Source organism: Cervus canadensis, chromosome 5 (genome assembly GCF_019320065.1).
Source record: "Cervus canadensis isolate Bull #8, Minnesota chromosome 5, ASM1932006v1, whole genome shotgun sequence".
Taxonomy (NCBI): Eukaryota; Metazoa; Chordata; class Mammalia; order Artiodactyla; family Cervidae; genus Cervus; species Cervus canadensis.
The window spans coordinates 11,611,531-11,630,356 of record NC_057390.1 but is presented as its reverse complement, the minus strand read 5'-3'; the positions used below and the strand labels follow the sequence as shown (position 1 = coordinate 11,630,356).

General features: G+C 36.1%; 1 protein-coding gene across 3 annotated transcripts in view; it reads right to left on the bottom strand.

Annotated features, from left to right (window-relative positions):
* The window catches only part of EXOC6B (exocyst complex component 6B), a 661,839-nt gene that overhangs the window by 329,169 nt on the left and 313,844 nt on the right, over nucleotides 1-18,826 (bottom strand). For all 3 annotated transcript variants that reach the window (XM_043468197.1, XM_043468199.1, XM_043468198.1), the window contains exons 9-11: nucleotides 10,855-10,938; nucleotides 7,997-8,043; nucleotides 6,571-6,691 (exon numbers count right to left, since the gene is read on the bottom strand). In XM_043468197.1, the coding sequence (XP_043324132.1) occupies nucleotides 6,571-6,691; nucleotides 7,997-8,043; nucleotides 10,855-10,938 (252 nt within the window). The remainder of the gene's footprint in view (nucleotides 1-6,570; nucleotides 6,692-7,996; nucleotides 8,044-10,854; nucleotides 10,939-18,826) is intronic.

Here is an 18,826-nt window from a genome sequence, read left to right as displayed (position 1 = left end):
ATAGGAACACATAAAATATTCTAGATAGGAACACATAAAATATTCTATCAAAAGACATAAAAGCAAATAGGTGAGAAAAATACAAACATTCCCAGTGAAAAAATACAAGATACTGAAATAGGTCAATTACCTCTATTTAAATTTGCAGATTTACTGCATAATAACACTATGGTTCAGTTTTAGAGACAGGTAAGATATAGAAGGGATATGACAAAGTGATTCTCGAATTAGTCTAGAAGAACAATGAGATAAACAGTTTATTTTATGAGTATATTATAATATATATATATATGTCCTTAAAAAATAAAAGCATACTAACTCAAAGTCCTTAGTTCTTCATGTCTTTGCTCAAAAATTCCCTTGTAAGAAAGAACTTTCCATTCTATCACACACAAAATAAGATACTTTCCCCAAAATTTCTTTTCTAGAAATGCCAGTTATTCTTGCTTAGTTTTATTATACTTCATGGAATTTATCAGTATTTGACCTTACAGATTAATATTTATATTTACTTATTTAAGGTCTCTTTCCTTCTACTAGAATATATGCAGTGTGTGAGGAGGAATTTGACTGTTTTATTCACTGTTGTATGCCCAGAATTTAAGAGGATGTAGTCAATGGTTGGCATTTAATATATAAATGAATGAAGCTTGCACTAGGCTAATGAATACACATGAAATCTCTATGAATACATGTTATTAAATCAGATATATATATACTACATTATGGTAAAACTTTCTCCTCGCTCATCCTTAATTTCCATGAATTTTTCAGAGTTTAAGTTTACACTTCATATCTGTACAACACTCTGTGGTACTTCCAGCTGCACTAGGCATAATGCTGTTTGCAGCACAGTGTAAACTGCAATCTGGAATACAAAATATCTAAACTTCTGACTGAACTGGAACATGTAATTTAGCAACGTAGTAAAAATGTACAGGAACTTGGCGTGAAAAATGACAAAAAAATACTATTACCAAAAAAAGAAATTAAAGCATACTATATCAGATGTAGTAATCAAATAATAATAATATACTGATTCAAGACATACAGAGAGGGGCTTCCCTGGTGGTCCAGTGGCTAAGAATCCACCTGCCAATGCAGGGTCCTCAGGTTCAATCCCTAGTTCAGTAAGATCGCACATGCCATGGAGCAACTAAGTCCATGTGCCACAACTACTGAACCTCACACATCTAGAGCCCATGATCCACAACAAAAAAATCCACCACAATGAGAAACCCAAGCACCACAACAAAGAATAGCCCTTGGTCACGGCAATCAGAGAAACACTGCATGCAGCAATGAAGACCCAGTACAGCCAAAAATACTAATGAATAAATCTTTTTTAAAAAAGACATATAGAGAGAAGGAAGGGAGTGGGCAGGAATCAGAGCTTAGAAGTAGATCTTAGTATATACATATTATTATATATGATTAAGGTGGTCCTTCAACATATGTTGGGAAAGGACAGATGTTAATGAACTGAACACTGTTCCCTGCAAAATTCATATACTGAAGTCCTAGGACCAGTGTAGCCTCCTCCAAAGAGAAAAGGCCTTGGAGAGATAAAGTCAAATGAGGCCATAAGGGTGAGGTCCTAATCTGACGAGACTAGTGTCCTTTTAAAAGAAGACAGTAGAATACATGCTGAGGAAAGGCCATGTGAAGACACAATAAGAATGTGACCATCTGAAACCCAAAAAGAGATCCCTTACCAGAAACCAACCATGATGGCATCCTAATCTCAGACTTTCAGCCTCTAGAAGAGTGACAAACTAAATTTCTGCTGTTGAAGTTACCCAGTCTATATATTTTATTATGGCAAACCAAGCTGAATAAAACAACAGATTATCACAGTACTGTTATTGGAGGCACATACACACACATATAGCAATGAGTTGTTTTACAGTACTTAGAGTCCAACCTCACATTCAATATTAAAATAAATTATCAGTTTGTGAATTATATGTTAAAAAAGAAACTATATAAATACTAAAATTAAATATAGACAAATAATTATATTTCTCTGGAATAAGGAAAACATAAATAGTAAAGATAAAGATCAATAAATTTAACTGCATAAAAAATTTTAAACTTTTGTAAAGCCATGATAAAGGACACCAAAGGTCAGAGACACATGAAGCTAAGAAAATATTTACAATCAGTTAACAATCTATTAATATATATCAGACTAGAGATTAACATTCAGATTAAAGTTAATGTTAAAAATTAACATCCATGTGTTACTAATAAATATAAAATAAAATGACTAAAATACAAAATAAAGGTTATGCATATGAACAGGAAATTATAAGAAGATAAATGAATAAAAAGCATGTGAAGAGGTTTTTACTCTCAGTATTAAAGAAAAATATTAAATTAAGATATAATTTCTGACATTAATAGATTGGGAATGACTTTTTTGTTTTTATAAATAACTTTCTGTGGAATAACAGGAATAGGGAAATGGGAATTCTAAAAGATGATGTTTAGTGTGATAAATGGTTCAGTGTTTCTGTAAAGCAAATTAGCAATATACATCCAGAGCCTCAGAAATACATAGACCCTTTAACTCACTACATTCACATCTAAAAATTTATCCTAAGAATAATCAATTGTCCAAGGATAAGTTAGTAAGAATATTTACTGCAATGTTAATAACAGCTTAAAAAACTTTTTTTAAAAAGCTTATCAAGTGAATTAATTTTTAAAATGGTACATCCCTAAGGTGGAATATTATATAAATGCACATTAAAATTTAAACAAACTCATTACCTACTAAGTGAAAAATACAGCATGTTTTATTTAAAATATATATTGTATTATCATGTATTCATACACAGAAAAAAGTCACTTCAAATTTACATATAAGACAGATAATAATTATGCCAGGGATCATGGCCAAATTCATTACTATTAATAATCAATATTTCCTATCTTTTATTAATCATGGTATCTTTGTATAATTTTTTATATATTAATAACAGCACACCATAAAATGGAAGAAAGTAAGACATTTAAAAAATGATCCTAGGACAATGGATATAGTATGGCAAAAAAATAAAATGAGATTGTTTAATCATACCCTAAATGACATTAAGAACAGGTGGTAGTAAATATACAAATGTGTAAAAATCAAGCCATAAAATAGGTAAGAGACTTTTTTAGTTTCAAACAGGTAGAAGCATTAAAAAAATACTTTTAAATATGACAGATTTTACTATGATGCAAGGGTATAATGGTAAAAATGCCAGATAAAGTCCTTGGACACATATAAGCAATGGGAGAAATTTTTAAATAAGATAAATATAAAATTAGATATGTAAACATTTAATATTTCTAAATACTAAAGAAGAAACTACCAAGAAAAAAGAAGAAAATATTGCAACACATTCAGTAACAACATAACCTCTTCAGTTTCAAACTGATACATTAATCAATAAGGCTAGATTTAGAAAAGACAGAAGAACCAGAGATCAAATTGCCAATATCTGCTGGATCATAGAAAAAGAAAGAGAATTCCAGTAAAACATCTACTTCTGCTTCATTGATTATGCTAAAGCCTTTGACTGAGTGGACCACAACAAACTGTGGAAAATTCTTAGAGGGATGGGAATACGACCACCTTATCTGCTTCCTGAGAAACCTGTATGCAGGTCAAAATGCAACACAGTTAGAACTGGACATGGAACAACGGATCCAAATTGGGAAAGGAGTATGTCAATGCTGTATATTGTCACCCTGCTTATTTAACTTATGTGCAGAGTACATCATGAGAAATGCCAGGCTAGATAAAGCAAAAGCTAGACGCAACACTGCCAGGATAAATACTAATAACCTCAGATACACAGATGACACCACCCTTATGGCAGAAAGTGAAGAGGAACTAAATTGCCTCTTCATGAAACTGAAAGAGGAGAGTGAAAAAGCTGGCATATAACTCAACATTCAAAAAACATGGCATCCGGTCCCATCACTTTATAAACAAATAGGTGGGGAAACAACAGAAACAGTGATAGACTTTATTTTCTTGGGCTCCAAAATCACTGCAGATAGTGACTGCAGCCGTGAAATTAAAGGATGCTTGCTCCTTGGAAGAAAAGATATGACAAACCCACCTAGTGTATTAAAAAGCAGAGACATTACTTTGCCAACAAAGGTCTGTCTAGTCAAAGTTATGGTTTTTCCAGTAGTCATGTATGGATGTGAGAACCATAAAGAAGCCTGAGTGCTAAAGAATTGGTGCTTTTGAACTGTGGTGTTGGAGAAGACTCTTGAGAATCCCCTGGACTGCAAGGAGATTAAACCAAACAATCCTGAATATTCGAAGTTTCAATACCTTGGCCACCTGATGTGAAGAACTGCCTCATTTGAAAAGACCCTGATGTTAGGAAAGATTGAAGGCAGGAGAAGAAAGGGATGATGGAGGACGAGATGGTTGGATGCCATCACTGACTTAATGGACATGAGTTTGAGCAAGCTCTGGGGATTGGTGAAGTACAGGGAAGCCTGACGTGCTGCAGTCCATGGGGTCACAAAGATTCGGACATGACTCAGAGACTGAACAACAACGACAGACTCTACTACCTTAATTGCACAAAGGCATCTAAAGTAATCGCATCCAAAAGTAACTTATGACTTTCCCACTCCAAACCATCAATACCAACACTATCATCCAAGGAAGGAAACCATAAACCTAGGCCCTGATACTTCTTTTAACTTTATCTCTTATATTTAGTCCATCACGAAAGTATTATAAATCTTACTTCCTAAACATCTCTCAAACTCATCCACTTCTTTCCATATCTAGTATCACTTTTGTCCAGCAATCATCATCTCTTGTCTGGAATATTAGACCAGCCTACTAATAACTCTTCTCCCCATATCCATTCTCATCCCTCATCCATTATTTAGCTAGAATAATCTTTTAAAAATAGAAATCTGATCTTCTCACTCCAATTAACTCTACTCCCATCCTGAACACACATATTCCACTTAACTCACTGTTTAAAGGGTCAAACAGGCCCTAAATAATGTGAAATCTTCCTATTTTTTTTATTCTTACTTCCTACGATACGTCCTTATGGTTCTATGTCTTATGTTCTAACCACTTGGAGCACTGTTCAGTTTCCTTTAAAGTGGCTACACTCCCTTCAATTTCTAGATTTTTTTTTTTTCATTCATTTTTATTAGTTGGAGGCTAATTTCTAGATTTTAGACATGATATTTACTCTAGAAAAAACCCTGAGGCTGGGAGGGATTGGGGGCAGGAGGAGAAGGGGAGGACAAAGGATGAGATGGCTGGATGGCATCACCGACTCGATGGACATGAGTTTGAGTAAACTCTGGGAGTTGGTGATGGACAGGGAGGCCTGGCGTGCTGCGATTCATGGGGTCACAAAGAGTGGGACACAACTGAGCGACTGAACTGAACTGAACTGATTTACTCTGGAACACTTGATAATGAATAGATAGAGACTTGTAGGGTTATGAATGACTTTTAAGCTTCCGGTTAACAAAATAATATGCATACTAGAACATTTCTTGAGATTTTTAAAATACCAAATTATCTTTTATTATTAACTTCTCACTATTGTTCCTCAAACACTTTCATACATAATAGTACCACAAAGTCCTTGCACTACTGTTCCTTATATATAGTATGATCTTTTAATTGATCTTTGCACAAATACAGACTGCTTGATATTTAGATCTCAGAATGCCATGTCATATCAACTTATCAAAATCAGACACTTTGTTGTCCTAATATATCACTCATTTTTAATTGCATTGCATTATCACTGTCTGATATTATTATTGATTAGTTTATTGGGAATCTCCCCAATCATAATATAGCTCTCTGAGAACAAAGTCCTTAGTCTTATTCATTCTTGTATTGCTATAATCAACATGTAATCCTTGTTCAAGAAATATTGAATGAGTGAATAAATGATTAAATCAGAGCCAGGATTCTCCACCTGTAATAAAGTAGATTATCATTAAAAATTGATGCGATCATAAAACAGACCCATAGAGCATGGAAACTGAAAATCGGGCAACTTATTGAAATGTTATGGAGTAAGAATAAGTCTATGAACTCCAAACCAGTATTAATAGGCATCACAAAGGCAACATGGTGTAGTGGCTAAGAACATGGGCTCTGCAGCCACACTGTCAAGGTTCAAATCCAAGCTCTACCACTTATTGGGTGATATTGGGCTAGTTACTTAACCTCTCTGAGGTTGTTCTGCAGTCTACATGACAAATATAAAAACAGTATCTGCCTTAGAAAGATGAAGTGAAGATGAAATATGCAGTACACAGTAACAATACAATAACAATGCCTGAGACATAGAGAACAATCAGTTAATATTAGCTATTGTTTTCTTAATGCAAAGAACATCCACAAAAGAGGGCTTAGCATTAGAGAACGTGTAGTTTAAAGTGGTTACTTCCATACATCTTTCATGAGTAAATGATATTCATAGGACGATTTTAAAGCTGTAGAAGACTGAATACTGTAGAGACAATTAGCTTGAAGTAAAAATTTATCTTGGGTGTCTTACATACCGAGTGAGTACGGAGTGCTGCGACAGTTTTTGAAAGTGCCATTTCCCACAGTTCATCAATGTAGGCTCTATTTACTAAGCCTTGTGTTGTATGTAAAATGTGATCTTCAACCACAAAAAAGCTAAGATTGAGGAAAAAAAGAAAGCACAGTTGTCAGAAAATAGTTTGATTACTATTTTCAGCATGTCACAAACATTAAGAGCTGCCATTAAATTTGAAGGTAATACTAGTGTTTTTTCTTAAAGAAAGCTATTTGGTATAACAAACAAAATCAGATTTATTAGACTTGGAATTATATCTTTGATCATGATATTTTAATCACTTCAATACAAACTGGAATTACATTTGCATTAAATGTTAACCATGCTACCCTGGAGTTTAAAAAGGAAGAAAAAAATGTTTATAGATAAAGGAGACTAGTTTCACTACATTAAAAACACCAGGCCATTAAAACATTTTACAAAAAACAACAAAAGTTAAAACACCCATTATTTTAAGACTCCAACACACAAAATATTAAAACAGCTCTCCTTATACAAAACTTTTCCATCAAAGTGTTGAAAAGATATAGCACAAAGGTAAAAAATACACATATATTTTTTAACATTCTGCTGTGGTATCCTAATTTTTATGCATCTGAAATGTATCTTTAGCTATCTTACCTAAATATTCATACTAATTAAAACAATTCTTTAAATAGAGAATTGTTCGTGGTAACACTTTAATAAAGTTAACAATTACATTACAACAATCTGAATTTGAAAAAGAAAGAAATTTCATGGAACAATTCAACTTACTTCCCTTTTTTCACTACAAAGTCACCATTTTGCAATAAGAATAAGCTGCCTATATTTGGGGAGCTTATTGGGGAACTGCAATTCCAAGCTAGTATATATTCTCAAGATGAAGGTGGCAAACCATGCAGTCCATGGAATAAAGCCGGCACACTGCTCCCTTTTGTAAACACCGCTTTACTGGAGCACACCAGCTGTGTCTCATGCACACACTGTCTACAGCTGTTTCTGCACTGCAACAGAGCTGAACAGCTGCAGCAGGAACCACTTGGTCTGCTGAACCTAAAGCACGTTACCATTGGCTCTTTCAGAAGAAACGTGCCAACGTTTGTTGATTGCTTGATTCTCTCTTAACAGTAATGGAAAAGCAAAATACCACACGTAATAAGGTTACAATTCAACATTATTCTTCCTTTCTCCATAAAAAGTATTCTCCAACAACATAATGTTGAAACAAATAGACATTCCTTTAAAATCATCAGATATTCAAAACCAAATCTTGTTTTAAGAATTTAAACAAAGAAAAGAAAAATAAATTCCCAAAGAACACTTGTTATACTTTTCCAAGTCTCAGGAAAAGTGTACAAACTATTGAAAGTATATAAATTTAAGACACACAAACAAATACCCACCCGACAATTTGATTAAAATACTTCCTGTAGCCATCTAAAGTTTCATGCTACAAAAAAGCAAAGAAGAAAAAAGTTATTGTTTTTGTTTTGATAAAGACACAAATCAGCTCATTAATTTCTTAAGGCTCAATTCCCAAGACTATAAAGTAAATACAATAAGAGTACCTATGTATCTATGCCCAACCACTAATGCTGAAAAAGCCAAAGTTGAACAGTTCTATGAAGATCTACAAGACCGTCTAGAACTAACAAGGTGTCCAAAAAAAGATGTCCTTTTCATCATAGGGGATTGAAATGCAAAAGTAGGACATCAAGAGATACCTGGAATAACAGGCAAGTTTGGCTTTGGAGTACAAAGTGAAGTGGGGCAAACACTAACAGAGTTTTGCCAAGAGAACACACTGATCACAGCAAACACCCTGTTACAACAACAGAAGAGAAAGAGACGACTCTACATATGGACGTCACCAGACGGTCAGTACCAAAATCAGACTGACTATAGTCTCTGCAGCTGAAGATGGTAAAGCTCTATACAGTCAGCAAAAACAAGATCGAGAACCAACTGTGGCTCAGATCATGAACTCCTTAGTGTAAAATTCAGACTTAAATTGAAGTAAGTAGGGAAAACCACTAGGCCATTCAAGTATGACCTAAATCGAATCCCTTAAGATTATACAGTAGAACTGACAAATAGATTCAAGGGATTAGATGTGACAGACAGAATGCCTGAAGAACCAAGGACAGAGGTTCCTAACATTGTACAGGAGGTGGTGATCAAAATCATCCCCCAGAAAAAGAAATGCAAAAAGGCAAAATGGTTGTCTGAGGAGGGCTTACAGATAGTTGAAAAAAGGAGAGAAGCAAAAGTCAAAGAAGAAAGGGAAAAACATTCCCAGCTGAATGCAGAGTTCCAAAGAATAGCAAGGAGAGATAAGAAATCCTAAAGTGAACAATGCAAAGAAACAGAGAAAGACAATAGAATGGGAAAGACTAGAGATCTCTTTAAGAAAATTACCAAAGGAACATTTCATGCAAAGACGGGCACAATAAAGGACAGAAATGGTATGGACCTAACAAAAGCAGAAGATATTAAGAAGAGGTGTCAAGAATACAGAGAAGAACTATACAAAAAAGATCTTAGTGGCCCGGATAACCACAATGGTGTGATCACTCACCTAGAGCCAGACATCCTGGAATGGGAAGTCAAGTGCACCTAAGACAGCATCACTATGAACACAGCTAATGCAGGTGATGGAATTTCAGCTGAGCTATTTTAAATCCTAAAAGATGATGCACTTAAAGTGCTGAACTCAATATATCAACAAATTTAGAAAACTCAGCAGTAGTCATAGGACAGGAAATGTCAGTTTTCATTTGAATTCCAAAGAAGGGCAATGTCAAAGAATGGTCAAACTGCCCCACAATTGCATTCATGTTATATGCTAGCAAGGTAATACTCAAAATCCTTCAAGCGAGGCTTTAACAGTACATGAACTAAGAACTTTCAGATGTCCAAGCAGGATTTAGAAAATGCAGAGGAATCAGAGATCAAACTGCCAATATCAGATGGATCACAGAAAAATCAAGCAAATTTCAGAAACACATCTACTTCTGCTTCATTGGCTATGCTAAAATCTTTGTGTGGATCAGAACAAACTGTAGAAAATTCTTCAAGAGACGGGAATACCAGACCACCTTACCTGCCTCCTGAGAAACCTATATGCAGGTCAAGAAGCAACAGTTAGAACTGGACATGGAACAATGGGCTGGTTCCAAATTCAGAAAGGAGTACATCAAGGCTGTATACTGTCACCCTGTTTATTTAACTTATATGCAGACTACATCATGTGAAACACTGGGCTGAATGAACCTCAAGCTGGAATCAAGATTGTCGAGAGAAATGTCAATAACCTCAGATATGCAGATGACACCACCCTAACGCCAGAAAGTGAAGAGGAACTAAAGAGCCTCTTGACGAAGGCAGAGAGTGAAAAAGCTGGCTTAAAACTCAACATTCAAAAAACAAAGATCATGGCATCCAGTCCCATCACTTCATGGCAAATAGATGGGGAAACAGGGGAAACAGTGACAGACTATACTTTCTTGGGCTCCAAAATCACTGCAGATGAGGCCTGCAGCCATGAAATTAAAAGACACTTGCTCCTTGTAGAAAAAAGCTATGACAAACCTAGACTGCATATTCAAAAGCAGAGACATTACTTTGCTGACAAAAGCCCGTATACTCATATGGTTCTTCCAATAGTCAGGTACCAATATGAGTGGTGGACCACAAAGAAGGCTGAGCATGAAACAATTGATGCCTTTGAACTGTGGTGCTGGAGAAGGCTCTTGAAATTCCCTTGGACAGCAAGGTGATCAAACCAGGCAATCACACCTGACGCAAAGCACTTACTCACTGGAAAAGACCCTGATGCTGGGAAAGATTGAGGGCAGGAGGTGAAGGGGTCGACAGAGGACAAGATGGTGGGATGGCATCACCGACTCAATGGACATGAGTTTGAGCAAACTTTGGGAGATAATGAAGCCCAGGGAAGCCTGGCGTGCCACAGTCCATGGGGTTGCAAAGAGTTGGACATGACTGGGTGACTCAACAACAACCTACCTTTATAGGATTACAGTGAGGATGAAATGAGACAATACATATCTAGTACTTAGAAGAATGCCTGAAACATAGCAATCAAGAAATGTTAGTTGCTACTTTCTTAGTGCAAGTCACATCTACCGAAAGTGGTCCCAGAATGACAATTTGGGGCGGTGGGGGGGATCACAAGTGGAAAATAATTAAAAGATATAGAAGAAAAATGGAAAAGGGAGAAAAATAAAAGTGGTTATCCTACCATGTTAGATGGAGGCTGGAGCACCAAACGAGCCTGTTTTCGCCTTTGTTTTCGGTAGTAGTTCTCAAACGTTTCCCGGGCCCCCTGTAAAACAAACGAAAGGAAATAGGTTGACACAATTGGGCCAACCACTCTAATATTTCATGGGAAAAGAGAAGCTCCCAGGTCAGAAGCTAAGGCAGTCCCACATTTCTCACAATCTGTCATTTTAACAATAAAAACCATTGAAAAAACAAAAATAATTATTAGAACTTACTGAACCTTACTTACAAATCCCAATAGAAATGGACACAAGATTATTCAGAGGAAACTGTCAGAACTCAACCTCCATAAACACCAAAGTTGGTTTCTGAACTAATTATCACAAATTTACAAGAAAAAAAACAAACCAACATTCTTGTAGGTTATAATAACAGTTGAGAAAATGATCCTTTAAAAAAAAATCACAGAACATTCCAGAAGAAAATTCCAGAATAAAATCTAGTCTCAAAGAAATCACGAGCAAGAGGCCAAAAGAAGGCCAGAAAAGGGCAGAAGTTGAGAATAATGTCAGTCTTCTCAGACAGAAAGCTATCTAGCACAGGATTAACACCAAAAAGGAAGAAACAAAGGCCTATAACTTTTCGTTTAGGGTTTTGGGGCTTAAACTGAAAGGTACTCTAGAATACGAGAGCTGATTTATATGCTCTATAACTAGGGTTCAACAGTGTCCTCTCGAAATTAATGTCCTTCCCCAGACCTCACAGCATGACCATTTAGAAAAGTCTTTACAGGTTTAATTAGTTAAATTAAGATGCAGTCATACTATAACAGGGTGACCCTTAATCTAGCATAACTGGTGTCTTCATAAGAAGAGGAAAATGCTATATGAAGACAGCATGGGGAGAATTCACCATGGAGCCACAAGAAGAGACTGGAATGATACATTGCAACATCAAGGACTGCTGGCCACCACAGAAGCTGCGGAGAGGCAAGGAAGGATTCTACCCAGAATCTCAGAGAAAGGACAGCCTCCTAACATCCTGATTTTGGATTTCTACTCTCCAAAACAGTGACTAAAGAAATTTCTCTTATTTTAAGCCACCGAGTTGTGGTACTTGATATAACAACCCTAGAAACTGATATGAGCTCAAAACTGTTAAAACATGGTGCTCACCTATTATTAAAGTCTACTCGAAACCCAAGACTTTTCTAAATAAACAAAAGCAGAAAGGGAGAGACAGCATTGTAGAGTCGTTAAGAGTACTGATTTTAGAACCAGATGAATTTATTCAAATCATGGCCCAACCCTTACTAACTGTATAACTCACGTGCTCCATCAGTCAGTTGTGTCTGACCCTTTCCAACCACATGGACTGTAGCTCGCCAGGCTTCTCTGTCCATGGGATTATCCCAGTAAGAATACTGGAGTGGGCTGCCATTTCCTCCTACAGTATAACTCATATGACTAGCTATATAATTTCCCTTTCATTAATTTAACTTCCATTGTTTAACTCTTCACCTTTCACTAGTAGACATGCCATGGCTTACTTATTTGTAGAGATGCCAACTTCCTATGTTTGTTATAAAGATTATCAAGAGTTATAAAGCTTTTAGAATACTGTCTTTATAAATAATAACCACTATGCAAATACTTATTTAAAACATAAGATGAAATCAGTGATGAAAGTGAAAGCCCCGCCCATGTGAAGATAGGTTTACTATGAAAGTGTTAGTCATTTCAGGCATGTCTGACTCTTTGAGACTCTATGGACCATAGCCCACCAGGCTCCTCTGTCCAGGCAAGACTATTGGAGTGGGTAGCCATTCCCTTCTCCAGGGGATCCTCCCAACCCAGGGATTGAACACAGGTCTCTTGCAGAAGGAAGATTTTCCATGTACTATCCACCTTCAGTTTTTTTCACCTTCCCAAAAGTCTGAAGAATCTTACTCAACGTGACTTCTTTGTTATACCTAAACTGGAAAAGCTATTTAAGGTACTAAATCATGCACACTTGATAGTGTAGCTCAGTGGTTGGCAAATGTTTTCTGTAATGGGCAGAACTGTAAATAGCTTTGTTAAGCCATGCAGTTTTTGATGCAACTACTCAACACTGCTACTGTGGTATAAGAGCAGTCATAAACAATATCTATGGCTCTGTTCCAATAAAGCCTTATTTGTAGAAACTGAAATTAGAATTTCATATCATTTTCACCTGTCATAAAATATTAGTCCTCTATGGGTAAAAAATGATTTTTTGCCCATCATTTGAAAAAATAAATGTTCACAAGGTCATACAAAAACAGGCAGTATGATGGACTTGACACAAGAGTCATGGTTTGACAACTCTTGGTGTAGGTTAAAATCAAATATTTTAACACACTAAGGTTTTGACAACCGTATACATCTGAATTTTTCTGTCTGAAAAATGAAAACAAACCTTAAGACAGCTATTTCAAGACTTTCTTAGTCCATAAGTTAGTGAGGTAGCAAATAATTATATTTAAGAAATAAGAAGTGGAAACTGCCTGTTGGTTTGTTAAAGTTATTCCCTACTTGTCACCATTTTCCAGCATAGTGGTATTATTAAAGGTCAATTACCTTTTGTACACAGTGAAGGGCTTTTCATTTTAAGGTTAACAGCCCTAAAAGGCCCTTTATTGTGTTAGTGTGACATTACACTTCCAACATACTTTTGAGCCAAGATACACTTAATTGAGAATTTAGGGAAAGTCTTGTTAATTAGGACACAGCATACTAACTGGGACTTCCCGGGTGGCTTAGTGATAAATTCGCCTTCAATGCAGGAGCTGCAGGAGACACGGGTTCAATCCCTGGGTCAGGAAGATCCCCTGGAGGAGGAAATGGCAACCTACTCCACTATTCTTGTCTGGAGAACCCCATGGGCAGAGGAGCCTGGTGGGCTACAGTCCATAGGGTAGAAAAGAGTCGGACACAACTAAAGTGACTTAGCAGCACCATATTAATTTAATTATTTGTCATAAATGATAGAAAATAAAGAAGATGAAATTCTATATAAAATCCAAATCATGAACTTCTACTTAATTCTAAACTATATACCTTTTGTTTTTTAATAAAATTAAAACATAAGCAAAGACCAATTTATCTAACAGGTCTGGCTTCTCCATTTATAAAAGTGAGTTCGATTTTCCCTAGTGGATGTTAAATAAATTCACCTCTGATTTTTCTATTTCCTTTGCCAATTTTGTCAACTCAATGCTTATAGGAAGAAATTGAGAAATAGATGTCTGCCCAATACAGCTGAGTAATTGAGGAAGTCCCTGCCTATTCACAGACAGGTCAATAGACAATGCACAACAGAGTGCTGCCACTTCGGCCTCAAGCTCCTTTAACCACTCAAATGAAAAAACAAAACACAAACCAGAAAAAGTCACCTGTAAAGCTAATAAAGGTATAAACAAAAAGATACAAAACAATAGGAAGGCAAGGTAAAAGTTGTTTTCTTTTTCATTTTATGTCTTTAGAATGACAGTGCTGCGAAGACTATACAATAATTCATGAATTAATACATACAATGTCACAGAAAAATCAGTTACAAAGTATATAAAGTGCTTACCGAGTGAAAGACACTAAAAATCTCTGCACTGAATTTACGGTCTACAGTGGAAGACTAGAAATTAAATAAGCAATTATATTAAAATAAACTATAAAATCCTATGGATTGGAGTGGAATGTATAACTGAGTGTGCATGTGTGTGTGTGTGTGTGTGTATGCATGCACATGATTGGGGAGGGATAAATGTTAGAGAAAGAGTCTCAGGAAAAAAATAACATTTATACTCATAATTGAAGAATGACTCAGAAGAATAAGACAGGTAAATAGAAAGCAGGGAGGTGGGGGGGAATGTTCCTTGTAGAGAGAGAGAGATTCAGTGAAAAAAGACATCACACATTCCATGAACTGAAAGAAGTTCCTCACAATTGGAACTTCAGGGTGTAAGGGAGGGATATGACAGGAGACAAGGCCAGGGGACTTTGTAAATCATGATAAGATATTTGGACTTGAACTCTAATTTTAGACACCTGGAACTGTAATGCAGTAAGCAGAATGAAGGAAGGAGAAATTAGCTACAGAAGGATTAGACTCTGACATATACTTAAAGAGGCACAAGCCAGTTGGGTATATATGGTAAAGGATACGAAGGAAAGAAAGCTGACGTGAGATTTCTAACCTGCGTAACTGGTTTGGCTGGTGGTGTCATTTAATAAGAGAGGAACCAGGAGGAAATACAGCCAATTATTATTCACGGATTCCTAATTTGCAAATTTGCCTGCTTGCTAAAATTTATGTGTAGCCTCAAAATCAAAACTCATGGCACTTTCATAGTCATCCACAGACATACACAGAGTGGTAAAAATTTTGAGTTGCCTGATACATGTGTTCCTATATATACATATCCAGATCTGAAGAAAACAAAAACACTAATTCAAAAAGATATTGTTCATAGCAGCACTATCTGCAACTGCCAACTTATGGAAGTGACCTAAATGTCCATCAATAGCTGAGTGGATAAAGAAGATATGGCAAATACATACAATTGAATACTACTGAGTCAAAAAAAAAAAAGAAATTCTGCCATTTGCAACATGAATGGACCTAGAGAGTATTATACTTACTGAAGTAGGTTAGACAAAGAAAGATAAATACTGCATGTTATCACTTACATGCGAAATATAAAAAAATAAATAATTGAATATTACAAAACAGAAAAAGACTCGCAGATATTGAGAATGAACAAATGGTTACCATTAGTGAGAGGGAAGGAAGGAGGGACAAGACGTGTGGGGATTAAGTGGTACAAACTACTGCTGCTGCTGCTATGTCACTTAAGTCGTGTCTGACTCTGTGCGACCCCATAGACGGCAGCCCACCAGGCTCCCCTGTCCCTGGGGTTCTCCAGGCAAGAACACTGGAGTGCGTTGCCATTTCCTTCTCCAATGCATGAAAGTGAAAAGTCAAAGTGAAGTCGCTCAGTCGTGTCCAACTTGTCACAACCCCATGGATTGCAGCCTACCAGGCTCCTCCATCCATGGGATTTTCCAGGCAAGAGTACTGGAGTGGGCTGCCATTGCCTTCTCCATGTACAAACTACTACGTACATATAAAATAAACATGCTATGAGGATATACTGTACAGCACAGGGAACATAGCCAATATTTTACAACAATTTTAAATGGACTATAATCTATAAAAATGTTTAATCGCTATGTTGTATACATGAAACTAATATACTGATAATATTATAAATCAACATTCAACTTTAAAAAACCTCATTCATACTATTTCGTGTGTGTGTGCGCTTAGTCACTCAGTCATGTCCGACTCTTTGCGACCCCATGGACTGCAGCCCACCAGGCTCCTCTGTCCATGGAATTCTTCAGGCAAGAACACTGAAGTGGGTAGCCATTCCCTTCTTAAGGGGATCTTCCCAAACCCGGGATTGAACCCAGGTCTCCTGCATTATAGGCAGATTCTTTACCGTCTGAGCCACCAGGGAAGATATTCTAAACAGACATTTCACCTACGCACATATGTGCGCATAACACATATATAAATAGGCTCATATATCATATTATATATATTCTTTTCACTGATTTTTCCAGAACATCATAATCCAGTATGATCCACTTTTACTGCACAACACTGTTCCAACTGCCTTTCTTCAAACACATGCTACAGACTGTCATACAAATGCCGGAACAAACATGGGTTATGAATAAATGTTTAAAAATAAAAACACAAGTGAAGACTTTGAATTTCCCACGTGTCTAGACTTGTCTGAATATAAACATTAAAAAAAAAAAACAACCAAACACAGTATTGTCACTCAGTGTAGACAAATGAGTAAGGCCTTTTGTTTTTGTATATAAATAAAAGCGATAAAATTCATTGCTAACAAAGCTCAAAGTCAAATTATAGTTGCTATAGTAGGTCACACCAGGAATCAAATAAGTCAGGATCATGCGATCCTTGCTCTTAGTGGAAAAAGAGAAGGCCAGATGAAAGACCTTTCCTGAATTTCTTTCCTTCATAAAAGGTAACAATGTATCCTATATGCACAAACATCTTGAACATTTCATACAATTACTGATCCCCAGGTCCCTAAACGTTAGTGGAAACACGTCCAGTTTCATAGAAAAAAAAAGCTTATGCTGGGACAATACTTCCTCATAGGGGCAATATGTCTACATAATAGAAAGAGGAACAGATCTTCTATTTTCTTTATTAAATATTTACCATGCCATTATTTGGTTAAACAGCTCTTCATCTAGTGCATCTTCCATGGTAGAGACTGATATGAGGTTCACTGGAGAGGAGGCGGAATTCTTCCCATCCATCACAGCAAAACAAAGTGAACCCTTGGACTGAGAAACAACTATAGACAAGTATGCAGAGAACAAGAGAGAGAAATGGAAGAAGGGAATCACATACAAGGTTCTTCCGGCTTTGCCTACAGGAAGCAATATTTCCATTTGGTCTTGAGCAAAGCCTATAATTTCATCGCCCTGACTGCAGCTGGAGAACACCCTTTTAACTGTCCCAGCATCCAAGTGAAGACAGGTTTATTCAGAGTGTTAAAAAAAAAAAAAAAAAACCACCTGAAAGGGCTATTTTAATTTGCTTCCATGTGAAAAGGGGCGCACATATCACAGGGCACCGTAATGACATTCAGCGGGATATTACACTTCACCATATGGCTAATTTGCACAGCAGGCCCAAAGCAGGATTTTCTTTCATTAGAAGTGACTTAAAGATCAGACTACAGAAACACATGTAAAGAACAAACCCAAGATGTCCCCTATTTCTTAAATCTAGAAACATTCATTAGACCATTTGATTCTCAGATGTAAAAGCCCATTCACAGAGTTCTCATGGCAAGATCATTCAAGAGTTGTGAAGGTAGTATTGTGTCACAGCTCCACTTACCTACATTATGGCTTTGAAAAATGTCTAAAATTCAAGAACCGCAAATGTCCACAACATAGATGTGGAAAGGATAATTGCTCTGGTAGATAATTTACCATGAAAAAAACAAAAAAACATTACTTTCTAAATGCCTCAATTCTTGATATTACTCACTTAGCCTACAGACTAAATCTACATAAACTTCTGACCCTTTTTGAAGAGCAACGGCAATCTGATGTTCTAACAGAATCCTGTTTATTTTTAAGATGCCCCTTATAACTTATGTTTGTCTTGGCATTTCCTCTTTCTGCCATACCCCAAGTCTGAGCCATAGAAAAGAACATCCCCTCCGGGAATGACAGAAGTCTACAGAATTTTAAAAAAGAAAGAAATCTAATGTCTAATGATTATGGATAGTTGGGTCTGTGCTTTTGAAGAAAGTAAACATTATGATTAACAATCTTGGGCTTTGTAATTAGCTTCCCCTCTTCCATGAGAGAGTGTTAATTTATTAAATATTTTAACAAAGAGTCTTTTATTATTAGATTCAGTTTGGCTGCCTCCTTTCATAGCATTACCAATTACAACCAATAAAGCTTTAATTGATGACTACTTTTTATAACCTTTGACCCAAGATGATAAACAGTTGGACCTTAGAAGCGAAAGGGTAAACCTCAAAGGGAACAGTGTCTTAATCATGCTCAGCAAACCAAACTGCTTAAAATTACAACCTACCTACCTGGCTAGAACAGAAACCCAGACTTCCTCTACGACTAAGGTAATTGATCAGGAAAAGACTTGGATTTCACTTTTAAGATAAGTGTCCCATTTTGTTACAAAAAACGTAAGTTGAATAATCTGTATATAACTGTGCACAATTACATGCACAAATAATGTGCTAATTGTATACTATAATACAATTTAATCAATTTGTAGACAATCAGCAACAGAATTCTTTTTTTATGTTTTTTTTCCAATTTTACTGAGAAATAATTGACTTACATCATTTTATAAGTTTAAGACATACAGTATGGTGATTTGAT